Source organism: Ursus americanus, chromosome 21 (genome assembly GCF_024610735.1).
Source record: "Ursus americanus isolate L20-20 chromosome 21, mUrsAme1.1.p, whole genome shotgun sequence".
Lineage (NCBI taxonomy): Eukaryota > Metazoa > Chordata > Mammalia > Carnivora > Ursidae > Ursus > Ursus americanus.
Window position 1 is genome coordinate 22,563,434 of NC_142147.1, and position 27,989 is coordinate 22,591,422.

A 27,989-nucleotide genomic window follows, 5' to 3' on the forward strand; every position below is an offset into this window, starting at 1 on the left:
GTGTTTATTGCTATAGAGGATACAGAAGTAAAAGGCATAGTTCCTCCCCTCAACAGGCTAATAGACTATTTGAGGAAAAGACAGAACAGTATACTACAGTGAAAATCAGACAAACATGAAGTCAGTTTGCACTTGAGAAGATGTGATTTAGGGATGCCTGAGTGGCTCAGTTGGTTAAGCCCGTCTGCCTTCTGCTAAGGTCATGATCCCAGGGTCCTAGGGTCAAGTCCGACATTGGCATCGGGCTCCTTGCTCAGCGGGAAGCCTGCTTCTCCCTCTGCCTGCCACTCCCCCTGCTTGTGCTCTTTCTCTCTCTGACAAATAAATTTTTAAAAAACATTGGGGGGAAAATGTGATTAGCGGATCACTTGAGCTGGGAGGGGACAAGACAACAGGCAGTTGTTTAGAAGATGCCCAGAAGGTGAGGTTGGGTGGGTGGAAAGGATGGGAACAAACTGTACAGAGTTCTGAGAGCGAAGCTAAAGAGTTCGGAGTTGATGGGTGTCTGGCTGGCTCAGTCAGTAGAGCATGCAGGGTCATGAGTTTGAGCCCCACACTGGGTATGGAGATTGCTTTAGAAAAAAAGAAAGAGTTTGGAATTGATTGAGTGAGCCTCAACCACTATGAGTTTTTGCACTTTATTTCAGAAAGAAAGTTTCATCAGGCAGCAGTATGCTGGACAGACTAGTAAAGAGAGAATAGCCTGGGATGCTGTTGTTTTTTTTTTTTGGCTCTTCTTTCTTTCTTTCCTAGAATTGCTTAGTCACCGGGTTCTGTCCAATGGTTGCTACCTTCAGCCTACAGAAATTCAGTAGTTTATCAGAGAAGACATTTTAGTGGGGAACATTTATTTAAGATTCGTGATTAGAATTCCAGGAAACTGGGGCTCAGCCTGGGTGGCTCAGCCAGTTAAGTTCTGCCTTCAGCTCGGGTCATGGTCCCAGGATCAAGCCCCTCATTGGGCTCCCTGCTCCTTGGGGAGCCTGCTGCTCCCTGTCCCTCTGCCCCTCCCCCACTTACACGCGCATGTGCGCGTGCTCGCTCTCTCTCATAAATAAAATCTTTTAAAAAAGAAAAAGAAGATTCTAGGAAACTGAAAGGTTATATATTTGTTCGGCTAACATGTATTCATTACGCTCTGGGGTGGAGGATCCAGAGGAGCACAGTAGCCAGGCTTTGTGTGTGCATTGTTCTATTGAATCTTCATGACAGTCTGCGAAGTGGATGCCATTATTGTCCCTGTTTTGTACAAAAGGAAACAGAAGCACAGAATGGTAGCATATTTCACTCCATGTCACACTACTAGTTAAGTAGAGGAACCAGAATCAGGGTACGGGTTTCTGGCTGGGGGGCCTAAGCTTTTAACGACTATTCCATTCTGCTTCTCCAGTCCCTTCCCTCCTTTTTTTTAATATGGAATGAGTATTTTCCTCATATTAGGCATTATATCGAAATGTGATTTTCAATGTCTGCATCATATTCCACTTTGTGGATGTATCATTTTCCAGGTTTTAGCTATTCACCTATGGTCGTACTTCTAAATTGTTTATAATTAGTCACTTTGATTAATATCCTTACAATCAGGCTCCTGGCTGGCTCAGTCAGAAGAGCATGCGACTCTTGATCTCTCAGGGTCATGAATTTGAGCCCCACATTGGGTGTAGAGATTACTTAAATAAATAAACTTAAAATAATGTCCTTATAATCTTGATGTTCATTTCTGATTATTTCTGGCCATAAAGTAAAGTGGAGTTACTGGATCACAAGTTGAATATTTTAAAAATTCTTGATTCATATCACCAGTTACCTTGCTGATTTCATGGCACCATTACCAACATTAAGGACTATCCTTTAAAACAGCCATAGCAGTTTAATAGAGATAACATGCTGTCATGTTATTTTAGTTCAGTTTTTTGTTTGAGTGTTAAAGAGGTTCTTTTTTCTTTTCTTTTTTTTTAATTCATCTGCCTTTTTTCTTTCTTCCTTTTTTTTTCATTCATCTGCTTTTTTTTGAGTCATTTATTTGTGTCCTTTGCCCAGCTTTTTCTTTTGGTGTTCATCTTTTTCTTACAAATTTTACAATCATATGATAAGGATGTTAGTCCTTTGTCACATATGCTACGAGTTCTTTTTTGTTGTTGTTGACCATGTTTTTTTAAATTTTGTTCAGTGTTTTTGTCATAAGAATTTTTTTTTTAAGGTGGTCAAAATTTCAGTTATTTACTCTGGTTTCTCTCTATTATTTCTGTGTCTTAGCACAAAGCCTTCCTCATTCTAAGATCAGAAGGCTATTCACCTATATCGTTTTTCAAGGTAGGGTTTTTTTGTTGTTGTGTTGTATTGTTTTTAATGTCTCCTTATCTCTTACAACAAGAGAATATATTCCAGATGGATTAAAAATATAACATACACACACACGCACGCACTTTTATTTTCCAAATAGTTTAATAGCTTTTTGGTACCTTTTATGGAATAATCCTCTGCTCCCAACTAATTTTTGAAACGACAGCTTTTTATAATCCGGGGGTTGTTTCTGAATTGTCTCTTCTGTTTAAATAGGCTGTTTGCAGGGGTGCCCGGGTGGCTCAGTCGTTAAGCGTCTGCCTTCGGCTCAGGGCGTGATCCCAGAGTCCTGGGATCGAGCCCCGCATTGGGCTCCCTGCTCTCCTGGGAAGCCTGCTTCTTCCTCTCCCACTCCCCCTGCTTGTGTTCCCTGTCTCACTGGCTCTCTCTCTGTCTGTCAAATAAATAAATAAAATCTGGACAGGAAAGGAAAGGGAAAGGGGCTGTTTGCAATAGTGACAGTTACACTACATTAATTATTGTTTATAATATGTTAATATTTGGAAATAGAAGGTTGCCTTCATTTTTCGGAATTTTATTGCTATCCTCATTGTCTTGTTTATTTTTCAGACATTTTGAAAATTACCTTATATAAAGTAGAGAAAATGAGCTTTGTGATGTTTGGCCGCCGCCTTCTTTTTTTTTTTTTTTTTTTTTAAGATTTTACTTATTTGAGAGCGAGAGCGTGTGCAAGCAGGGGAGCAGCAGACTCCCTGATAAGCAGGGAGCCGGACATGGGGCTCCCAGGGTCCTGGGATGATAACCTGAGCCGAAGGCAGACGCCTAACCAACTAAGCCACTCAGGCACCCCATGTTTGGCCTTTCTGATCATGGATATAGATAGTAGTGTTCCTGTTTAGTGAGGTCTTTCATGATTCTTGGGAGAGTTTTGTAATCTTCAAATAAGTCTGCAGATTTTTAGTTGAGGTTATTTTTATTTTGAAAGGTTTCTTAAGAATGGCATAACTCTCTATATTTCTGTATTTTGTATGTATTAAATATTTATGTATATACAGTTTTAAGTTTATAGCTCATCTTACTCCACAAAGAATTTGAAGAAATGTACAGAAAATAGAAATAAGAAATGATAGGACAGCTGGATGGCTCAGTTGGTTCTTGATTTTGGTTCAGGGTCATGAGATCGAGCTCTGCATCAGGCTCTGTGCTGGGCATGGAGCCTGCTTGGGATTCTGTCTCTCTCTGCCCACCCTCTCCCTCTTTCTCTCTCTTTAAAAAAAAAAAAAAAGATGCAAAGTCAAAACTCTAGAAAATACAAATTAGAATAGAAAGCTATTATTAGGGGCGCCTGGGTGGCTCAGCCATTGAGCGTCTGCCTTCGGCTCAGGTCATGATCCCAGGATCCTGGGATCGAGCCTTACATCGGGCTCCCTGCTCGGTGGGAAGCCTGCTTCTCTCTCTCACACTCCCCTTGCTTCTGTTCCCTCTCTCGCTGTCTCTCTCTGTCAAATAAATAAATAGGATCTTTGGGGGGGGAAAAAAGAAAACTATTATTACATAGCTTGAGAGGAAAAAACTGATCAAGGTGTGGCCAACTAAAAAAATGGTGACTCACGATCCTGTTACATAGATCTCAACAATGAAAGAAAAAATTCCTTAGTTGAAGAAAAGCTTTTTCAAGCATGTAACTCGAAATTTTCTCCCACGTAGCCTTTAGTGTAAGCCAAGGGCATAATGCCAAAACAAAACTTGGTGAAAGCAGTTCTGTAGGGGATAAGACCATGTGACACAAATATACCCAGCCTTTTTTTCTGATGGTCTGGCATAATTCTGGGATAAAGCCTAGAATAGAATGCTGAATTCCACAGAGAGGTCAAGTCAGATCAGGACAGAAAAAGTCTCCTTTGGATTTACCAGTTAAGGGCCATTGCACACCTTAGAGCGATTCAGTAGAGAATTTGGGGAACAGAAACCAGACTGGTAAACCAAGGCATGGAAGAGAAAAAAAGGAGTGGAGACAGCTAGTCTGAGGTTGACTATGGAAAGAATACAGAAATGGCAGATGCTAAATTGTTGAGTGGATTAAAGGAAGTTTTAAGATGTGAAAGATTTGAGCAACATAGAGCTGGCAGAGAAGAGACTGAGAGGCAAGAGGGAGAGGGCTGATCCAGTAGGCTCCCAAGGATGCGGGCCAGGTTGGTGGCTAGGAACATGGCCGGACCTTAAGGGCCCCTGTTACAGGTTAGGCTTTTGCATCCTCCCACTCGACCAGTAGTCAGCAAGGGCAGATAAGTGCTCAGGTGCTAGTTCTCTTCTTTGCCAGCCCCAACATTTGCAAGTGCCAGGATCACCCTGCCACAGTCTTGAGGGAACCTTCTCTTGCCCTGTCCTAGAAGTTGATGGAATGGTTTTTCAAAAAAATGTTCTTGGGGCGCCTGGCTAGCTCAGTTGTTAAAGCATGCAACTCTTGATCTTGGGGTCATGATCAAGCCCCATTTTGGGGGTAGACCTCGCTTGTTTGCTTGCTTACTAAATAAATACGTACATACATACATACTAAAATTACTGGGTTTGGGTTTTTTTTGTTTGTTTGTTTAAGATTTTATTTATTTAAGAGAGAGTAAGAGCACGAGCAGGGGTGAGGGAGGGGCAGAGGAAAAGGGAGAAGCAGACTCCCCACTGAGCAGGGAGCCTTGCTGGGGTTCCATCCCAGGACCATGAGATCATGACCTGAGCCAAAGGCAGACACTTAACCGAGTCACCCAGGTGCCCCCCAAAATTAGTTTAAAATAAAATTAAAACAAATGTTTCTAATCTTCACTTTGTCACCAGGATGACAGAGAATACAGAAAGGATCTGTTCTTCAGAGGACTAACCCGCTTTCTAAGCACCTTTGGTCAGTGATGGATTAGGGACTACAGTCCAGGTTCCTTTATTACTTCTCAAGTGCCATTGAGTTGAAGGTGATAGCCAAACATCCACGTGGAGAGATGATCTATAGACAGTGAAACTAGGGAATTGCAGATGTGGATTTGAAAGATCTTTGTGGAGACAGCTGATGGAGTGGCTAGCAGATGGAGTGGCTACAGAGAAAAGAACAGAGCCTTAATGTGTTTGGAGACAAAGGAAGAGACCCAGGAAAGACAGAGGGAGAAAAGAGGCTAATGAAGGAGGAATACAGGTTTCATACTGTCTACTGCCAGAGAAACTGAGATTGAGGGTGAGGGAAGGCCTTTGGGTTAGCTGCTGTGGCTCTTGGTACATGGTACTTGTGGACCAAGCGGGGGGACCACGGAAGGCTAAAGAGAGAGTGGAATCCTTTTTAGTAAGGATATGTTCTGAAGATAGGCGAGCAAAGCCATATACAAGTATGTGCAAACTGAATGTATGATGTCATCTCATCTATATAAAAATAGGTATCCATAAGGGTAAAAATGCTGAAAAAACAACAAAAGGGCTAGGTGATTATCTCTAGGTATAGGAATTGTGAATAATTTTTTTTAAAGATTTTATTTTTTAAATAATCTCTACACCCAACATGGGGTTTGAACCCACAGCCCCAAGATCACGAGTCCCATGCTCCACTGACTGAGCCAGCCAGGCACCCCATGAATAACTTTTTAAAAAAATATTTCATGTGCTTCATTTTTTAGATTTCTCTAAATAACTAACATATTTTGATAATCGAAAAAAAAAAATGTGTTCTGAAAGTAAGTGTAAACCCCTTTTTAGTAGCGTTGGTCCACAAAAATGTTTGAAAAATAGAAAGCATGGCTGACCAAAGGAGAGAGGCAGAGCATTGGAGGGAGGCATGGGGAGTGTGGGGTTTGTTTTTTTTTAATTCAGTTTACATTACGTATATTGTTAGTTTCAGAGGTAATTTAGCGATTCATCACTTGCATATAACACCCAGTGCTCATTAATTACATCAAGTACCCTCCACAGTGCCCATCACCCAGTTACACCCCCCCCCCCCCAGCTACCCTCAGCTTGTTTCCTGTAGTTAAGAGTCTCTTTGTGTTCTGTGTGTGTTGTGTGGCTGAGAGAAATTGAGTGGAAGCAGAGCTGAGTCTGTAGAGGAAGAGAAGAAACAGATCATAACTGCTAAAGGGGTGGTACAGCTAGCAGAGCACAGTCCTTAGGGGGTGGCAAGAGAGACCTGGTCCAGCCTATTAGGTTAGTTATTGATTCAGAGGAGAGACTCCTTTCTCAGGGAGGATGTTAGGTAAAGGGATCCTCTGCTTGAGGGGATGCTTTGAGTTTTCTAAGCAGTGTATGGGAGAGTTGGTGCCTTGCTACTTTGTATCTGATTTTTCTCTGTAAAAACTGAAGCTGCTGCTTTAAGTTCCTGAGTAGAGGCTGATGTTCAGGAAACCTATGCCATGTATTTTTTCACAGTGAGAGAATACTCTGTCAGCTCAGCTCCCTGGCAACACAATTGGTTTCAATTTGTACTCCTTGTGCCGTTTCTTTTTCTACCTGACTTATAATTCTAGTGATTTCTTTTAGGTTAGACTTGGTTATTTACAAGCAAGTTATTTACAAGTTATTTATATTTAAAAGTTCTCAAATTCAAGGCGGAGAGGAGATGGATTTTTTGTGTGTTCTTCAAATTGTATGCCTCACAACCGAACAGAGCTCAGAGATTACATGTTTTTCCTCCACCACTTTTACAATTGAGGATATCTAAATAGCCTGAGACTATGTAGTGATTCTCTGGCAGGGTCAGCATTAGCATTTGTGGCTTATGAATTTTTTGTTCTTTCTGCTTTGGTATTTTTCCCCAGAATGTGGCCAAGGTATATGCGCTTTTTTCCTGTTCCCAACTCCAGCATTTGGAATTACCCGTCCTTATTGGGGTACTAATTTTGGGACCTTCCTGGCCTGAAAACTTTCTTTTAAAAAATCCGTGAAGAGGGGCACCTGGGAGACTCAGTTGTTAAGCGTCTGCCTCCGGCTCAGGTCATGATCCCAGCGTTCTGGGATTGAGCCCCCGCATCGGGCTCCCTGCTTAGTGGGAGGCCTGCTTCTTCCTCTCCCACTCCCCCTGCTTGTGTTCCCTCTCTCGCTGCCTCTCTCTCTGTCAAATAAATAAATAAAATCTTTAAAAAAAAAATCTCTGAAGAGTAATGGTATAAAGTAGTACTTCTTTAAACCTTAGTGTAGGAAACCACTTGGAGATCTATTAAAATGCAAATTCTGATTCTGTGGGTCCAGAGGAGAGCCTGAAGGGGTGCCTAGCTGGCTCAGTTGGAAGAGTGTGTGACTCTTAATCTAAGGGTTGTGAGTTCAAGCCCTATGTTGGGTGTAGAGATTACGTAAATAAACAAAAAACTTTTTAAAAAAATAGAATTGTTTAAGAAAAAAGAATAGAACCTGAAGTTCTGTGCTTCTAACAAGTTCCATGGTTTTGCCATTGCTGCTGGTCCTTGGATCATGCTTTGAGTAACAAAGGTATAAAGCAGTGCTGTCCAGCATAGCTCCAGCCACATGTGACTGTTGAGAATTTACAGTGTGACTAGTTCACACTGGTTATGGTAGAGTTCTCCAAACCTACCTACTTTTACCTTGAACCATTGTACCTATTCTGTCCTTCAAGTTAGGTAGTAAATCCTTAGGGTGCCTGACTGGCTCAGTCAGAAGAGCATGTGACTCTTGATCTTGGGGTTGTGAGTTCGAGCCCCACGTTGGGTATAGAGATTACTTAAATAAATAAACTTTTAAAAATACATAAGTAAATAAAATGGATAGTAACTCCTTGAATGCAGAACAAGGCCTCACCCATCCCTCTGTAGTCTTTGTACTGCCTTGTAGGTGGTTCTGACTGCCAGCATGGGTAGAGTGTTAAGGTGCCCAGGCAGAGAATTGGAGAAATGTGTCTCTAATAGAAGTAGCAAAATATTTGTGTAAGAGTACAGCAAGATATAAAACACTTTAATTTTGAAGTAACCTTGTATATACTTAAGTTAAATTATTTTGTGAATTAGATGATTGTTCAGACCCATTTTACTGTTAGGTGTCTGGGTACTTTTGGTACTCACAATGTGACACAAAAGTGTTTGGGTACTTTTGGTACTCACTATGAATTGGCTTATTTTTTTCCCCCGTTTTTTAAATATGTTCAGTTAGCAGTTGAGTATCTACCAACCTGGGCGTAGTGCTGAGGAGCAAAAATGACTTGTTATACATGGTCCCTGTCCTCAAGGAAGTCATGGTCTCACAGAGGAGAGATACATGAATGTCAGGTTGATGGTATGACACAAGAGGTAGTGTTGTGTGATAGCCACAATCAGGACCATTTGAAGTCTGGATCCAAGGTCTGATTCTGGCTCCAAAAAAACAGGGTGAGAAAATACTGTGACAGGAAATTTTCTAAGGTAGAATTTTGCTAAAAATAGCAAGGCCCTCTGCCAGTGTTTTTATTAATAGATACAGGAAATGTAAAGGATGTAAACTAGTTTTGTTCATAATTCTTTAATATCATCAAATATCCAGAACTGGGGGGAAAAAAATCCAGAGTTGAATCTAATTGTCTCATGTCCTATTTTTTTTTAATCATTTGTTGGTTTGAATCAGGATCCAAAAAGATCCATATGTTCTGATTGATTGCTGTATTTCTTCTTATTTTTTTTTAAGATATTATTTATTTATTTGACAGAGAGCACAAGCAGGGGGAGCAGCAGGCAGAGGGAAAGGGAGAAGTGGACTGCCCACTGAGCAAGGAGACTGATGCGGGACTAGATCCCAGGACCGACTGAGCCATCCAGGCACCCTAGCTGTATTTAAAACTTTAGTTAGTTAGTTAGTTAGTTAGTTAGTTACTTACTTACTTACTTACTTACTTACTTGAGAGAGCGTGTGCACATGTGTGCGAGCAGGGGAAGGGGCAAAGGGAGAGAGAGTCTTAAGCAGACTTTCCACTGAGTGCAGAGCCCTATGCCCGGCTTGATCCCAGGACTCTTGAGATCATGACCTGAGCTGAAATCAAGAGCTCAACTGACTGAGCCACCCAGGTGCCCCAGTACTCTATTTCTTACGTCTCTTTGTCTATCAGGGTTTCTCAGCCTCAGCACTATTGACGTTTTCAGACCAATGACTTCGGACTGAACCTGTGCATAGCAGGATATTTAATGACATCTTTGGCCTGCATGTACTAGATGATAGTAGCACACCCACCCCAGTAGTGACAACCAAAAATGTCATAGGCCTTGCCAAATGCCCCCTGGAGGCAAAATCACCCAGGTTGAGAACCATTGATAGGTACATTCTCCCTCTGTCTTTCCCATTTTTTGTCTTGGTGATTTATTTGCAGAAGAAACTGAGTAGTTAATCCTGCAGAGTTTCCTTTACTGTGGATTACACTGATTTCATCCTGGTAGTGTAATTTAACATACTTTCTCACCAGGATATCTGGGTGGCTCTGTTGCTTAAGCGTCTGACTTTGGTTCAAGTCATGATCTTGGGGTTCCTGGAATCAAGCCCCTTATTGGGCTCCTTGCTCAGCAAGGAGTCTGCTTCTTCCTCTGCCCCTCTCTCCTGCTCGTAAGCATGTGCGCGTGCGTGCTCTCTCTCTCAAATAAATAAGTAATCTTTAAAAAAGAAACATTCTGTCACCAATTTCCTGTTAATTGGTGGTTGGTCTAGAGACTTGATTAGTTTCAGATTTTTTGTTTCGTTTAACAAGACTGCTTCATAGGTGGTAGTTTGTTCTTCCATCAGGAGGCACATAATATGTTTCTGAATATCAACAACCATTGATTTCCTAATTCATTTTTCAAGGGTCATTTTGTTTTAAAATGTATGTATTTTCATTTAGACAAGCTTTATTTTAAATAACAACCTGAGGAATGAATGAATAACAATCTGTGTTCTCCCTTAATAAAGGAAGGGGAAATGGAAGGTGAGGCGGTTGAAGCCATTGTGGAAGAGTCTGAAACTTTCATTAAAGGAAAGGAAAGAAAGACTTACCAGAGACGCCGGGAAGGGGGCCAGGAAGAGGATACTTGTCACCTGCCCCAGAACCAGACTGATGGGGGTGAGGTGGTCCAGGATGTCAATAGCAGTGTACAGATGGTAATGATGGAACAGCTGGATCCCACCCTTCTTCAGATGAAGACTGAAGTAATGGAGGGTACAGTCGCTCCAGAAACAGAGGCTGCTGTGGACGATACCCAGATCATAACCTTGCAGGTTGTAAATATGGAGGAACAACCCATAAACATAGGAGAGCTTCAGCTTGTCCAAGTACCCGTTCCCGTGACTGTACCTGTTGCCACCACTTCAGTAGAAGAACTTCAGGGGGCTTATGAAAATGAAGTGTCTAAAGAGGGCCTTGCAGAAAGCGAACCCATGATATGTCACACCTTACCTTTGCCTGAAGGGTTTCAAGTGGTGAAAGTGGGGGCCAATGGAGAGGTGGAGACGCTAGAGCAAGGGGAACTTCCACCTCAAGAAGATCCTAGTTGGCAAAAAGACCCAGATTATCAGCCGCCAGCCAAAAAAACAAAGAAAACCAAAAAGAGCAAACTGCGTTACACAGAGGAGGGCAAAGATGTGGATGTGTCTGTCTACGATTTTGAGGAAGAGCAGCAGGAGGGTCTGCTGTCGGAGGTTAATGCAGAGAAAGTGGTTGGTAACATGAAGCCTCCAAAACCAACAAAAATTAAAAAGAAAGGTAAAATGAGTTTACTCATTATACTCATAAAATCATTTTGGGATAAAGCAAATAACACAGGGTGTATGCAAATTATTTTAGAGTAAATGGATTTTTTTTTTTTTTTTTTTTTTTTTTTTAAAGATCATGAGCTGGGTACCAGTCTTTTTAGCCAGTCTAAATGTTTTTCCAAATTCAGTATTTTTTAAGTCCTGAAGACAAAGAAGTAAATCTGTTAGTGGCATGAAATAATGACGATTTAATAGGACTTAGATTGGGTTTAGTTTAAAAAGGCTAATGAAATTTATTTGTAGAAATTTATCGTTAGGATTAAAGTTAACATTTTGAAACCTTGCAAGAAGTAAGTGTTTTGTTTTGCATATAGGTGTAAAGAAGACATTCCAGTGTGAGCTTTGCAGTTACACATGTCCACGGCGTTCAAATTTGGATCGTCACATGAAAAGTCACACTGATGAGAGACCACACAAGTGCCATCTCTGTGGCAGGGCATTCAGAACAGTCACCCTCCTGAGGAATCACCTTAACACACACACAGGTGCTGGATATGAATGTTGGGGGCTACATCATAGCGAAGGTTAAAACTTGGGTTTTAAGTATTGTGCACGTGATTCTGATGGGAAGTTAAAGAAGAATGATTTTTGTTCTTTCTTATGCTGTAATCCTGATTTATTATAAGCAGTTGAATTTATAGGCAAGTGTAAAGAAAATTTAGTGGAAAATAATCCAAGCTGTGTAAGGATGGTGATCCAGAAAAAGATTATCTATGGCAGTTGACCTGTAGTATTTCCTGAAGGACATCACCATTGCAATGCTAAGGTTTTAACATCAGTGACAAAAAATGACCCCCAGAATTCCTGGGCAACAATTGCCAGGCACTAGAAGGATGAACATTCGAAATAGCAGCGCAGTTCTACCTTTGTAAAAAACCATGGTTTCTGGTTGTTCACTTCAACAAAAGTAAGTAATTCATAATCTCAGAATGGAAGATTTAAGGCATTATTCTAGCAGTTCAGACACTTATTCATTTGTGCTCCATGCATACTTTAATTTTTTTTTTAAGATTTTATTTATTAGTTTGACACAGAGAAAGAGCGCACAAGCAGGGGAAGTGGCAGGCAGGGAGAGGGAGAAGCAGTCTCCCCATTGAGCAGGGAGCCTGACATGGGGGTTGATCCCAGCACCCTGGGGTCATGACCTGAGCCGAAGGCAGATGCTTAACTGACTGAGCCACCCAGGGGTCCCCACACTTTAGTATTCTATGTTAGCGTCATGTTGGCTATGGTTAGGTCCCAGGAGTCACAGAAGTAGAGGGACTGCGCTGGAGCTCTCTTTAGGCTCTCTTCTGGGCTCTTTGCTCGTTCAATATTGGCACTTGGCTATTAGTGCTAATAGAAACTTCTCTCACACAGTTCTTCTTGCAGAGTAGGTTTCCTCTATCCTGATTCTCCACTTAACGCGGCTCTTGTTTTTGATTTGGTGTGCTGGTAGTCTGCTGAGCATGACCAAGTTGAGTTGGGCCTGTAGACAATATGTTGTGCGTTAATATATTCTTTGCTAATATGATCTGGTCACTTTTCATTATTTCACTGCTTCCTACTCAAGACACTTGATAATATATTTTCTTTGGTAGTTTGAAGACACTGTGAAAGGGCATATGACTAGATAAAAACATTTGGCCACATAATAGGACTTCGTAAAATGGGAGTGCTCGACGTGGGCACTGTGTGTCATGGTCTAGTCGTCAGCTTTGAAAATAAGAGTGTGGTCTGTCTAGTAGCTCAGAGCTAATTTGGCAGGACTAATTCATACTAATCAAACCCTTGAGGGTCAGATGTGATCAGAAAATCGGCTTATAGGGGCGCCTGGGTGGCACAGCGGTTGGGCATCTGCCTTCGGCTCAGGGCATGATCCTGGCATTCTGGGATCGAGCCCCACATCAGGCTCCTCCGCCATGAGCCTGCTTCTTCCTCTCCCACTCCCCCTGCTTGTGTTCCCTCTCTCGCTGGCTGTCTCTGTCTCTGTCGAATAAATAAATAAAATCTTTAAAAAGAAAAAAAAGAAAATCGGTTTATAGTGAGGAATACACCTTGCATTTTCTGGATGCAGTTGTATTGCATTCTGTGGGACACCCTTGCCTGTGTCAAGAAGATGAAGCAGTTGAGGGTGACTTGGTAAGGATGGACCCTGAGCAGAGGGACATAAGCAATCATGTGGTGCAACCCAGTGAAAGTCTCTGTTGCACAGCAATGTCTGCTTCTTTCCTAATTCCCATGCTTATGTCTACCAGTAGCAGGCCTCTTTCTGTCCCCTAGATAATACTAGGTAAACATTAGAAATTCTTAGTTTTCAGTTCAGTTTATCCTAATAGAAATGGATCTTACTTTCCTTCTTGTTAATTGTTGTTTTACTTGCCTATCTGTGCTGCCAGGCTCTTTTTCATAGACAAGAATTCTGTCCTTCACTCCTACATTCCCAGTGATAATAAAGAAGCAAACTGAGCAAATGAACATTCCTTGAAATTTCTTAGTTACTATCATACTTTAATCACACTTCCCTCATGAGGGTTCTCTCAGTCTCAGAATCATTTCTGCAGATGGCTAGTCCCATACTTTACATTGCGACTCTTTCTAATTCCGTTCTCAGAGGTAGCCTTCCTTTGATTTTGGTGTTCGGGTTTACTTTATTGTCATCCCTTACCTGCAGTGCACAATTACAGATGGTCCCTAGTTTTTGAGTAGTGGTCTGTGAAAACAGCACTGTGTTCTGCTGTCAGTTTATCTCTTTATTGTCGTCATTACCTGGGCATAAGTCCAATGCTGTATTTAGAATGTAAAGTGACTAGAGAAGATCCACTAATGTAATCAGTCATTTATGCTATAGGGCTGCTATGTGAGGACATACTAAAAACAGTAAGATTCCTTCAGTAAAAGGGAAAAAGAAAAAAAAAAAGTATTAGTTTGGAAAAATGTTTAAATATTCCATGAATTGACATTCAGATCACAGAATATTAGACATGGGTGTTTGAAAGTGATCTGTTTAGGGGCGCCTGGGTAGCTCAGTCATTAAGTGTCTGCCTTCAGCTCAGGGCATGATCCCACAGTTCTCGGATCAAGCCCCATATTGGGCTCCTCCACTGGGAGCCTGCTTCTTCCTCTCCCACTCCCCCTGCTTGTGTTCTTTCTCTCACTGACTGTCTCTCTGTCAAATAAATAAAATCTTTAAAAGAAGAAAGGAAAGGAAAGGAAAAAAGAAAAGAAAGAAATCTGTTTAGGGGCGCCTGGCTGGCTCAGTTGGTAGAGGATGCGACTCTCGATCTCAGAGTTGTTGAGTTCAAGCCCCACGTTGGATGTAGAGATTACTTCTTTTAAAAAGGTCATCTTTTGGGGCACCTGGGTGGCTCAGTTGATTAAGTGTCTACACTCTTGATTTTGGTCAAGGTCATGATCTCAAAGGTGTGTTATCAAGCCTCAAGTTGAGCTCTGTGCTCAGCAGGGGAGTCTGCTTGTCCCTCTCCCCCTCCTCCTCCCCTGCTTGCACTCTCCTCCTCCTCACCTCCCCCAAATAAATAAATAGATAAAATCTTTTTTGAAAAAAGGGTCATCTGTTTAAATCACATAAAAGGCAGTACTACTTTGTAAAGCCTTTGATAAATTTCTGGAATTATCAAAATAACTTTATATGTAAAACAAGCTATTACATTTGGTTTTGGGTTTTTTGTTTTTTGTTTTTTCTTTAGAAAAAAGTATCAGAATATGGACAGAATGTCCCTATATGTACAGTCATAATACAGTAAGATTTGATGTGCAAAAGAATCTTGGATCAAATAACTTTTTTTTAAATGTTTTTAACATTTAGTTCTTTATTTATCTCAAATTTATTTTCATGTATGCCGAACTATTTTTATTTTCCAGTCTCCTTTATCTTCTTTTACATTCCTACTGCAATCTATTTTTTAATATCTTTGGGTCAGATAACTATTAATTCGGTTGACCTCTACTTGACAAAATAATGAAGTTTAAGAGTTTTTTTTTGTTTCTGTTTTAAGATTTATTTGTTTGAGAGACAGTGTGCACACATCAGGAGGCAGGGTAGGGGCAGAGGGAGAAAATCTCAAGCAGGCTCCCCAGTAAGTGGGACTCCATCTCATGACTCTGAGATCATGACTAAAACCGAAATCAAGAGTCAGACGCTAATCTGCCGAACCACCCAGGTGCCCCAAGGTGTTCTATATTTTTTTAATCAAGGGGCGCCTGGGTGGCTCAGTCGTTAAGCACCTGCCTTCGGCTCAGGGCGTGATCCTGGTGTTCTGGGATCGAGCCCCACATCAGGCTTCTCCGCTGGGAGCCTGCTTCTTCCTCTCCTGCTTGTGTTCCCTCTCACTGGCTGTCTCTCTCTCTGTCAAATGAATAAATAAAATCTAAAAAAAAAAAAAAAAAAGGTTGAAATAGGGGCACCTGGGTGGCACAGTTGGTTAAGCATCTGCCTTGGGCTTAGGTCATGATCCCAGGATCCTAGGATTGAGCTCCCCGTTAGGCTCCCTGCTAAGCAGGGGAGTCTTACTTCTCCCTCTCCCTCTGCCCCTCCCCCTGCTCACACGTTCTCTCTCTCTCTCTCTCTCTGTGTCTCAAAATCTTTAAAAATAAAAACAACAACAAAAAAAGAGTTGAAACAGACTTTTGATCATAGTGATCAAAATTCATAAACTAGGGATAAAAAGGATTTTGTATTTTGGCTGGCTGATGAACTCACAAGTATAGGTAGTGTGCACCATGAGGGGCAAGTCTTTCGATATCACCACAAGGATCTCTGGCCAATTGAGTGGAGTTTAATAGTAATTCTTGCTACGAGTATTTAAAAAAAAAAAAAAGGATTTTTGTATTCAAAAGCAGCACTCGGATGAGTAATTAAGAGAAATTAAATATTTGGCCAGTGTTTTCCAATATCCTGGGGTTAGCGTTAGAAAGTCAACCAGGCCCCCCTATTGCAAGGTTAAGATGACCAGAGTTCAGCCTCATGCTGCAGTTCTTGTCAGATGTTGAACTGTCATTAACTGTGCCCTTGATCTTGTCTTCCTGTTATAACCTCCTTTCTCTAGGTACTCGTCCTCACAAGTGCCCAGACTGTGACATGGCCTTTGTGACTAGTGGAGAATTGGTGCGGCATCGTCGTTATAAACACACCCATGAGAAGCCATTTAAGTGTTCCATGTGCGATTACGCCAGTGTTGAAGTGAGTGTTCAACGACTTGTTGGTTCCTCTCTTAAGACCATGATTCCAGTATAAGGATAAAAACTACCCCAACTGAAGATGAGAGAAAATCTTACGAGATTAGTAACACCCCCGCTCCCCTTCCCTGCCACCAAAAATACTAAAACTGTAATGAACGTGAAAGATTTACCATTTTTAAAAAAAGCACTAGAACTGCATGTTATTATAGGTAAGTTCTACGAAACATGAAAGAAACAAATAACTATACCTGGAGCATTTAAAAATGGAAAATTTGGGGGCACCTGGGTGGCTCAGTCAGTTAGGTGTCCAACCCTTGATCTCAGCTCAGGTTCTCAATCTCATGGTTGTGAGTTCAGGCCCAGTGTTGGAGCCTACTTGAAAAAAAAAAAAAGAAAAGAAAACGTTATCTTCTTTGCTATTTGAGGCTACACTGTTATCAAAGCTGGGTAAGAACGCTACCAAAAAGAAAAGTGTATCTTATTCTCACAGAAAACTAAAATTAAAATTGTTCACCAAATTTAGTAATATACTTGAAAATAAATGATTACTAAATAGAATATATCTAAAATGCAAGGAGAGTTGAGCATTAAGAAATTACTGGTGTGGGGGCGCGTCGGTGGCACAGCGGTTAAGCGTCTGCCTTCGGCTCGGGGCGTGATCCCGGCATTATGGGATCGAGCCCCACATCAGGCTCCTCCGCTATGAGCCTGCTTCTTCCTCTCTCACTCCCCCTGCTTGTGATCCCTCTCTCGCTGGCTGTCTCTATCTCTGTCGAATAAATAAAAACAAAATCTTTAAAAAAAAAAAAAGAAATTACTGGTGTGGGGGTGCCTGGGTGGCGCAGTTGTTAAGCGTCTGCCTTCGGCTCAGGGTGTGATCCCAGCGTTCTGGGATCGAGCCCCACATCAGGCTCTTCCGCTGGGAGCCTGCTTCTTCCTCTCCCACTTCCCCTGCTTGTGTTCCCTCTCTCGCTGGCTGTCTCTGTCTGTCAAATAAATAAATAAAATCTTTAAAAAAAAAAAAAGAAAGAAAGAAAAGAAATTACTGGTGTGTGCTACATCGAGAGGTTAAAGAAAAGCCATGTGATCTTTTTTGAAAGTTACTCTGAAAAACTGTAAGATTCGATATTCATTACTGTTTAAAATCCTAGCAAGTTAAGAGTAGAAGAAAATGGCTTTGCTATAAAGAATGTATACCGGAAACCCATAGTCAATCCATCCCAGTTAACTGAAACATTGGGAGTATTCCCATTAAAATTTGGAACAGGACAGGGGTGCCTAGCTGGCTCATTCGGAAGAGCATCCAACTCTTGATCTCAGGGTCCTGAGCCCTCGAGCCCCATGTTGCGTGTAGAGATTACTTAAAAATAAATAAATAATAAAAATTTGGAACAAGACATCTGTTCTTATTACTGTTTCAGCGTTGTCACTGTATTGGAAATCCCAGCTAAATGAGAAATGAATTGTAAATGGTAAAACAAAACTTATTTATTGCAGGTATACTTGCTTACAGCAAAAAATCCAAGAGTATCAGCTGAAAAAAAACCTAGAGCAGTAGAGTCCATTTGGGTCGCCATATACAAGACACAGAAGCCAGTAACTTACCTTATCAATAGATAGCAGGAAACAGGCTCACATTCTAATAGCAATAAAATTATTTAGGGCTAAACTGAACAACAAAATCTGATACCTATGTATCTGGAAGGAAATTGATCTATAGATAAGCATGGATTACTTCAACTATTATAGAAAATTTCAAATCTATACAAAAGCAGAAAACATAGAAATAGACAGAATAATACACCCCCGTGAATCTGGCACCCAGCTTACATTGTTATTAATAACCAATCTTGAGGCATCTATGCCCCTCCATTTATTTTCCCTCTTTGGATTATAAGGATTTGAGAAACAAAGGTTACAAATAAGGAGGAAGAAGTATTATATTTTAGACTTTTTCTGTATTCTGAACTACCCACAGCATTCACATTACAGTCAATGTGCTTTCATGTTTCAGGTCAGCAAATTAAAACGTCATATTCGCTCTCATACTGGGGAGCGTCCGTTCCAGTGCAGCTTGTGCAGTTACGCCAGCAGGGACACATACAAGCTGAAAAGGCACATGAGAACTCATTCAGGTAGGACCTCTTCCCTCGTATTAATGAGCTGCTTTTCAGTGGATCCCATGGGACCTTATAAACTACCTCACACACCCCTCTTGCTTACCAGAATGGGAGCTGGGATAGAAGTAATGGAATTGACAAATGCTTCTCTGGCATGTCTTCTGAATTCATTGTTCTGAATATATATTGGAGAAGGGAAAATTTCACTGTTAGAAGAAGTCTGAATAGATTACCTAACCCAGCTCATTCGGTTTTCCCCATACTGACATTTTCTAAAAAAGAAAAATTTGTAGGGACACCTGGCTGGCTCAGTCAGTAGAGTGTGCAATTCTTGATTTCATGGTCATGAGTTCGAGCCCAGTGTTGGGTGTAAAGATATCTTAAAAAGGAAAACTTGTTCATCTCCTGTCCCCCAAAGATCCACTGTGGTGGAGCCGGCAAAGCAGGTTAGGACTTGATTGCCATCTCTTAAGAACGGATGTGAGCCACACAGCAGGCCTGAGGCTTGGGCTAGCTGGGTAACACCTGAGGATTCCCGGTAGCTTAGCTTTTCTGCCACCTGACTACAGCTGAATTACCACCTGAATTACCCTCCAATTAAATGATGGTGCTCATTTCATCTAATTTGTTCATTCTGTATTTCCTTTTAAGGGGAAAAACCTTATGAATGTTACATTTGTCATGCTCGGTTTACCCAAAGTGGTACCATGAAGATGCACATTTTACAGAAGCACACAGAAAATGTGGCCAAGTTTCACTGTCCCCACTGTGACACTGTCATAGCCCGAAAAAGTGATTTGGGTAAGTAAATTAGCTAGTTGCAAATGAAAAAAAAATATTTTTGAGGATTTGTGAAAATAGGAAGATCATATATAACTTCCTTTTCTGAATTATATAAGTTTTATATAGGCGAATGGCCTGCCGCAGTAACTGCCATCGCTTAGCAACTGTTTTTATCTTCTTTCTGTCACTGCAGTAAAGCCACAGATTCTTTACTGAATATAACTCATTTTATGCATTAACAGGAGCTGTAGTGAGAGGAAATAGTAAACCTTTAATTAGTAGCCCTCACTGGTAATGTTCAGATCTCCAAATAGGGAAGCGTCATGGTACGATTCAAACTAAGATCTGTCCATTTCAGTTTTTCTCAGAATATAAGTACTTTCTGTAAGTAATCAGACTATTGTATTGGTTGGATGATAACTGTATTTCTGTGCATAATTGAACTACAGCTTATACAGAGGCAGAACTTATCAGTAGAAATTGTAGTTGGGCCCGTAAAGGTATGGTCACCTGGATTGTTTTTCCTGTTTAAAAGAGATAAAAATACTACTCCAGTCTGTTCTCTCTCCGAAGTGTGTTGCTCCTTGAATATTATTATTTTCCCCCTCAAATATTATGCTTATAAACATTTGTATGTTTAGGGGCGCCTGGGTAGCGCAGTCGTTAAAGCTTCTGCCTTCGGCTCAGGGCGTGGTCCTGGCGTTCCGGGATCGAGTCCCACATCGGGCTCCTCCGCTGGGAGCCTGCTTCTTCCTCTCCCACTCCCCCTGCTGTGTTCCCTCTCTCGCTGGCTGTCTCTGTCAAATAAATAAATAAAATCTTTGAAAAAAATAAATAAATAAACATTTGTATGTTTAGGTAAATTATTGTACTTTACAAAACATCTTTTATTACTTTGTTTTTAACCCATTTGATAGCAACCACATGAAGTCACCAAGGCATATGTATTTTAGCTGAGTAAAGTTATGCAATTTAGCTGGTGTCTTAAAACATTGTTATATTAATATGACCATATTGAGCAAAATGCAGGCTAGCATACATTTTTTTAAGCTTTAAGCGTTTTTATTTATTTATTTATTTTAACATCTAATAGACATTTTTAGGATGAAACCATGAGTTTGAAGCAGAGGACTTTGGGCTCCACATAAGACCCGTGGGTCACTTGTTATCCTGCTGTTAAGAGGACTTAGTTAGATTTAAGAAGCACTGTCCTCTGATAAATGAATTTTACTGTTCTTATTGTACAGAAACCTAAAATCTGAATTAATAATACCTCTTGGCAGTGTCTGTGAGCTATTAGGCCACTGTTTGGATTATTTAAATTTTTAAAACTACTCACTTTTATGATGCAAATATATATCTTGGATGTTCTGTACTTGTGTGGTACCCTTTAGGCCCTACATAATGAGGAACTTAATTGCTTAGGAGCTGTCAGATAATAGTTATCTCCCAAAACCAATCCCAAAGAAGTTTGTGTTCCCTCTTCAAAGCATGCCTGATTTCACACCAATATGCTGTAATTAAAATTTATCACTTTGTGACACAGGAAAACGTGGGCTTTGGAGACTGACCTGCTAGAGTCAAGATTCATCTCCAAATACTACTTTAAGCCTTTTTTCTTCTCCACCACCTGATTTTTAGGAAGAATAACTACTTTACACAGTTGTTGTTATACGTATTTAATAAGAACACATGAAAGAAAGTCTTTCACTGTTAGGTCTCTGTCACAGGACCAGGAGAAGTTGAAGCCTTTTAAAAATTATTTGAAAATAATGTATGCATGTATGGAAAGGCTTTCATGTAATGAACACGGGTAGAGAGTAAAAAGGAAAAGCCTTCCCTCATTTCTGTTCCCCAGAATTAATTAAATTCTTCTTTAAGTCTGGTGTAATATGACTTTGAGGGAAGCAGATTGGTAGCACCTTAAATTCATGATCCCGAATGCAGCCGAGCTTTCATTGTTTCTGGGCAGTCCAGCTGTTTGTCCTTGTCAGGTATGCTCCCATTTTCCTCAGTGAGTTCAATCATTCATTCCACGAATGTTTAGGCACCTACTATGTGGGAGGCACATGAAACAATTCAGAGTTGGGTGAATCATTTGCGCTTAAACCTCTGATCTTTCCTCCCCTTTTTCCTCCGGCTCCTTGGTCTCAATAACTTCATAAGAAAAGTAAAGGCAACAGATTGAAACTCCCAAATTTCAATTATCAAACCTACAAACCTATCTGCATTCATCTTCTCTTTGCCCATTTGCTACGAGAGAGATGACATCACTCTTCTTATTTGTGGCCTGTCCCTTTGTCTTTGTCTTGATCCTACTCTTGTCTTCTCTGTAGCTTTTTATATCGTCGTATGCTGCTTCCTTACCCTTTGTTTCCTAGGTCTTTCCCCTCAACCCTAAACATGCATACATTTCTCCTATCTTAAAAAAGAAAAAGTCTTCCCTGTCTAGGTTTGACTTTTTTTTAGTCTCTAATTTTTCCTGTTAAAACATAATTTGGAAACTTGAAAAAATTTTTGTACATGGAAACTTCCATTCCTAGTTTTTCATTTATTTTTTGTGTTAAGAACACTTAAAATAAGATCTAACTTCTTAGCAAGTTTTTAATAACTTGCTCAGTCCATAGAACGTGCGATGCTTGATCTCGGGGTTGTGAGTTTGAGCCCCACATTGGGTGTAGAGATTATTTCAAAATAAATAAACTGTGGGAATTACGCTGCACAGTAGGTCTCTAGGACTTACTCATCTTTGGCTCGTTTATTTATTTGTTTGTTTTCATGTTACTTGGGTGTTTGACTCCTCTCTCCTTCCCTGCCAACCCTCATAAAGAGTTCTTTCCCTCAGTCTTCCTTCCTCAGTTTTTGATTGCCCTCCCATCTTAGCTTACACCCCATTCTGTGAAGCGACTCTTCCTAATAAGATCACTAAACACCACAGTGCTTAATGTGGGGAGCATTCCACTTACCATCTTTCTTGACCTCTTAGGAGTGTTCTTCATAGTGGACTGTGCCATCCTCCTTAAAGCACTTTCTTCCCTTGGTTTCCGTGGCACTATAGCCTGTTGGCTTCCTTCTCTGACTCTTCTTTCTCTTGTTTTAACCCTTTTTCCTCCCATTGGCATTACCTGTTAGCTTTCTTAAAATGTGATCGGGGTACTCTTCTTTTTGCCTCAGAGTTTTCTTGAACTCCATGGTCTTATTCAAATCCCAGCAGCTCCAGTTGCTGCTCTCAGTCTTCCCTTTGAGCCACGCTTACCTAGCCTTTGCCGTCCCTCGTTTGATGTCATTGGCATTTCAAATTTAACATGTTCAAAAGTGAAGTTCTAAAACCCCCTGCTCCCTTTCCCCAAAAACAAAGGGCTTTAGCCCTTTTCCACTGTTCCTTGTCTCAGCAGATGGCCCCAGCCGCCTACTCAGTTTTCAGAGCTAGAAACCTGGAGGTCGTCTCTGCCACCCACCTTCTTTCTTGTTCTGTATTCAGTGAATAAATCCTGTTGATGCTACTTTCTGGGTCTCTCATCAGCTCTCCCCACTGCTTCCAAGCCGCTGTCCCCTCTCACCTGTCCTGTTTCCATATCTTAACCAGTCTTCTCACTTCTCTGTTTGCCTTTTAATTTACTTTCAGGACAGCAGCCAGAGTAATCATTTTAAGAAGCAGAGAAGAACGTATTATTAACTTACTGAAATGCTTGCTTGTTGTTTTCGCAAGTTAGACTGGGCTTTGTGTTCTGCTTTCAGGTGTCCACTTGCGAAAGCAGCATTCCTACATTGAGCAAGGCAAGAAATGTCGATACTGCGATGCTGTGTTTCATGAGCGCTATGCCCTCATCCAGCATCAGAAGTCGCACAAGAACGAGAAGCGCTTTAAGTGTGACCAGTGTGATTACGCTTGCAGACAGGTAGAGACCTTCATAGTTGGAAAGCAGTTGGTTCCCCATCAGTGTCAGGTTTTATTAGAGGGTTTTTAGATTCCTTATATGGTAACTGTTTGTAAGGATCGTATTTTCAAACTGATTGATGAGGAATATCACCAAAGGTCTCGCTCCTTGATTTTGTCACCTCAGTCTCCAGCTGATGTTTTATTCAGTCACAGCGTACCTCCCCCTCAGGCAGACTACTGGCTGCTTTCTCAGAACTGGGGGAATTAAGTCCAGGACCTGAGAGAAGGGAAGAATATGGTCCTGGGGCTGAGCGGTGATGAGAACAAGCAGCCCAGCGAGAGGGAGCATATCCGTACTGGGATTTAAGGAAGCGGTTTTGCACCCCAGTGAAGACTCTGGACAAGCAGTTTTGAACCTAGACCCCTCATAGAGAAATGCCGTCGACCATGTGCGTGCAGATGGCGGCTGGGGTAGCAGCCCTGCGACAGGCTCTGAGGCCTCTTCCCCACCTGCTGTCTTTCAGGAGAGGCACATGATCATGCACAAGCGCACCCACACCGGGGAGAAGCCTTACGCCTGCAGCCACTGCGACAAGACCTTCCGCCAGAAACAGCTCCTCGACATGCACTTCAAACGCTACCATGACCCCAACTTTGTCCCTGCAGCCTTTGTCTGTTCTAAGTGTGGGAAAACCTTTACACGCCGGGTAAGAGTCGGAACTTTACTTCCCTTATCACGGTTCTTAATATCATGTTCTTGATCTTCCACTGCAAAGCTGGGCCGTTTTTTCCACTGAGGTTATAAGCACAGAGATGCCTTATCATTTGGAAAGGGCCACTCATCCCCACCTCAGGGTTTTCTGTACACGTGTCAGCCCTCGTGCTGAAGGAGGGGACTTAGTATCTGAATAGGTCTTTCTTGGATCTTCCCCTGGGGCCATGTGAGTCGGGTCTGCACAGGACAGGGAGCTGGTCTGATTCTCCTGTATTCCTCTTGTCTGCAGGCTGCTGAGAGGATCCCGCCCCTCCTCTCCTGAGGGCCTCTCTTCTCTCCATCTCTGTATCTCTCTCCCTCTCCTCCCCCCTCTCCTTCCCTCCCTTCCTTCTCTCTCCCTCTTTCCCCTTCCAGATGGAGACTATTTCCCTTGAATGAGGAGAGCATGTTCAGGATGTGCTTGTTAGCACATACTAGAACATTCAGACTCAATATGAATACCCGATTTTTTATTTTTTCAAACTAAAGAGAACTCCTAATTTCTGATTATCAGTTTTTTTAGTAACATGAACGAAGATTTTGTTTCTTCTGTTAGAATACCATGGCAAGACATGCTGACAATTGTGCTGGTCCAGATGGCGTAGAAGGGGAGAACGGAGGGGAAACAAAGAAGAGTAAACGTGGCAGAAAAAGAAAGATGCGTTCCAAAAAAGAAGACTCCTCCGACAGTGGTCAGTAACTTAACTTCTTGATTTAGTTACACGTGGTAGATTTTGGTGCCCAGTTGCCAGTACATTGATTTATGGATGTACTGGGATAGAGAGGCCAATCAGTCTTACTTCCTTTATAGCCTCTAGTCTCCCTAATGTGTGTTATGTATTTACAGCAGCAGCTAGTTTGTTTCTGGGGCAAGTTTTTTTGTTTTTTGGGTTTTGGGTTTTTTTCCTCCTGGTATTCCATTGCTTGATAAAACCTTAAATACTTTACATGGTCAGTTAAAGCCAAAACAAAATTAGTATCTCAACTCAGTTTCCTCAGATTAGTGATATTCTAAGGCCAGCAGAGTTTCTTTTCTGTGTTCATAACTTTTACATTTAGGAAGCTGGTCTAGATTTGAGCAATGACTCTAATGGACATGAAGAAGGTTCTTAAGCATCTTGACCAACTTCTGGTTTGACCACCTGTGTCAGCCTAGCCTTGAGAGGTGTTGATCAAATCCGTGAAGGTCAGCCTTTCTCTTCCTACCTTAATCTCCATTTTATAGTGTAACACTTTGCCTGTTTTCCTACTATTGATACTTTTGGGGGTGTTTTTGACTTCTAGTCACAAAATCCAGGCAGAAGGTATGCTTTGAGGTGCTAGACTCATGAAGAGGGAGAACAAGAGCGTCGGTCACGGAGAATCACATTTGATTGTACACACTCATTTTGTGGTATTAGGCTTTGTAATGTGGGTGCTTGGGCTACTGGCCAGGTAGTCGAGAAGGCACATCTGTGACTAAAGATTTAAGCTTTTTATGGTAAAAGATGTATGTAGAGGGATTTTGTTTTGGGGAATACGCTTCCCCAGCAGCACCATCAGACTGGAGAAATTAGAGATGGTGCCTTATGTGTTTCTAAGGCTCCTTTTGTCTTGCATTGCTTGTTAGTGATAATGGGGAGGGGTCAAAATTTTTGAAGATTGAAAATATTTGAAAACTTCATTATCTCCATTGATTTTATCTAAAACCTGCTCATGAAAGCAATAGGTTTTTTTATATTTAGATCTGTAACAAGGTCCCTTTTAGTGTTTGTGTATTTTGTTTATTTTAATAAAACCTTTTCTGGTTAGAAGTTTTACTTTTCCTGGGGCGCCTGGGTGGCACAGCGGTTAAGTGTCTGCCTTTGGCTCAGGGCGTGATCCCGGCGTTCCGGGATCGAGCCCCACATCAGGCTCCTCCGCTGTGAGCCTGCTTCTTCCTCTCCCACTCCCCTGCTTGTGTTCCCTCTCTCGCTGGCTGTCTCTGTCTCTGTCAAATAAATAAATAAAATCTTTAAAAAAAAAAAAAAAAAAAGAAGAAGTTTTACTTTTCCTGGGATAGTATTCATCCAGTAAGCATAAGAGTAATTTATTTTTTGCTGCCTTTTCTAGAAAATCTAATTTAAGCATTCTCTTCATCACTGGGTTTTTAGTAAACATGCCTCCTTCAAAACGTCGGTTTACTTAACTTTTTAAAAGCACACTGTTCTCTGCTGGGGCGCCTGGGTGGCTCAGTTGGTTGCGCATCTCTGTTTGGCTCAGGTTATGATGCCGGAGTCCTGGGGTGGAGCCCTGCGTCAGGCTCCCTGCTCAGCGGGGAGTCTGCTTCTCCCTCTCCTTCTGCCCCTCCTCCCTGCTTGCATGTGCAGGCTCGCTCTCTCTCTCAAATAAATAAGTAACCTTAAAAAAACACACACACACCATTCTCTATTGAGAATCTTTGTGGGATCCCTTTGGCTGAGAAATTAATGAGTGGGGCGCCTGGTGACTCAGTCAGTTGAGCGTCCAACTCTTGGTTTCAGCTCCGGTTGTGACCTCGGTCTGGAGATCAAGCTCTGCGTCAGGCTCCATGCTCAGTGGGGAGTCTGCTTGGGATTCTCTCCCTCTGTCCCTCACCCCACTCGCATGTGCTCTCTTGCTCGCTCGCTCTTGCTCTAAAATAAATCTTTAAAAAAAAAAATTACAGGCCCCAAGTGCCCCAGGGATCCACAGGTACCCTTGACCTGGAGGATCTGTGTAGGTGCTTCTAGTTGCAGAGCCTCCTGCTGCCACAGATGTTGGCCCCTAGCCTTCTTGCTTATGGTACCACCTTGTTCACTTCTGTGGTTCATCTCCCAGTGAGATCGGTTTCACTCCCTGATTATGCATCGCAGAGCATCTTTCAGCAGAAGACTTTACTGATGGTTGCTGCTAGATGCTGCAATTCCTTCTTTTGTCTTCTGCATTGCTGGCTTGTAGAGCACAGTGTGGTTCTGGGCCTTGTACCTAGTGTCTTTTTGTGCCCCCAGGAAGTCTGGGCTTTCCATCCCACTGCTCACCAAGGCCACACAGTCACGTTTGTCCTCTCCCAGAAGTTCTGCCTGTTGCCCATTTGCAGAGGTTGACCAGCAGAATCCACTGCTCTTCTCAAGGCTTTTTGCCAAAATTTCTCCAACCCAATAAGCCTTTGACCCTATTAACCTTCTTTGTGTGCTCTTTTCCCCCAATTCTCACTGAATTTGTTTGGTTTTCTAGGCATTGGGCCAACTTAGGCAATAGGGGGCTTGAATAAGTTCAGCAGGGAAGCATCACATCTCGTTCTTGACGCACTGCCACATACCAGTGTGTTCCCCACATTTTCACTTAGGGTTTGACAGATCAGGCATTTTGTCCTGAAGATGAGGCATTTACTCCTAGATTTCTAAATGTAAATGTCTGGTGCTAGAGAAAGACGGCATAACCTGTACTTCTCAGAGGCAGGCAGGGGGAGGGTACTCTGTGTGCCGTGACAGGGTGGGGGGGGGGAGGTTAGCAGGGGCTCAGGAGTTGCGCCAGGGGCAGGCAGCAGCACCACCCCAGGCCAGGGCCAGAGGTTGAGTTCTGCCTTCTGTTGTTTAGCCTGCCTTACAAATCACTTAGCTTCTCACTTCTTTATAAAATGAGGGTAGCACCTCTTATTAAATGAAGTAGTGAAGCCGAAATGGAATAATGGAGAATGTTAAAACTGTGACACTTGGTACAAACAAGAACTATGTCTGTAGTGGAGGCTGAGTTTCAGAGCATGGTTACATGAATTACGGCTCAGTCCTTTTGATCCTCAAATCACTAGTAAGTAGGTTGGGGTGCTTTAGAGATTATATACGGAAACTGAGGTTCACTGTAGTCATTGTCCCAGGTCACACACCTAGTAAGGGAGTCAAAGCTCCTTGTCAGTATTCTTTAGAGACAATAGTCCTCTCTCCTTTTATGTGATGATGGCATCAGGGAGAGAATTAGGGAGTTAAGAATGACCCATTGAATCTGGCATAGCTGAGAATTAAGTTAAAAAAAACTTTGCCTTAAAAAACCACCAACGGGTGCCTGGGTGGCTCAGTAGTTTGAGTGGCCACCTCTTGATTTCCGCTCTGGTCACAATCTCAGGGTCGTGGGATTAGGCCCCAAGTCAGACTCCATGCTCAGCATAGAGTCTGCTTGAGGATTCTGTCTCCCTCTCCCTCTGCTCTGTCACCACCCAGCCCCATGTCTGTCTCTAAAAATAAATATTTTTTAAAAAATATCAATCATAGTCCTA

General features: G+C 41.9%; 1 protein-coding gene across 3 annotated transcripts in view; it reads left to right on the plus strand.

The window, feature by feature from the left end:
• The window catches only part of CTCF (CCCTC-binding factor), a 47,153-nt gene that overhangs the window by 15,788 nt on the left and 3,376 nt on the right, over positions 1–27,989 (plus strand). For all 3 annotated transcript variants that reach the window (XM_045814858.2, XM_045814861.2, XM_045814860.2), the window contains 8 exons: positions 10,186–10,975; positions 11,340–11,510; positions 16,071–16,204; positions 18,218–18,338; positions 18,975–19,124; positions 22,845–23,005; positions 23,511–23,693; positions 24,297–24,432. In XM_045814858.2, the coding sequence (XP_045670814.1) occupies positions 10,195–10,975; positions 11,340–11,510; positions 16,071–16,204; positions 18,218–18,338; positions 18,975–19,124; positions 22,845–23,005; positions 23,511–23,693; positions 24,297–24,432 (1,837 nt within the window). In that variant the 5' untranslated portion in view covers positions 10,186–10,194. The remainder of the gene's footprint in view (positions 1–10,185; positions 10,976–11,339; positions 11,511–16,070; positions 16,205–18,217; positions 18,339–18,974; positions 19,125–22,844; positions 23,006–23,510; positions 23,694–24,296; positions 24,433–27,989) is intronic.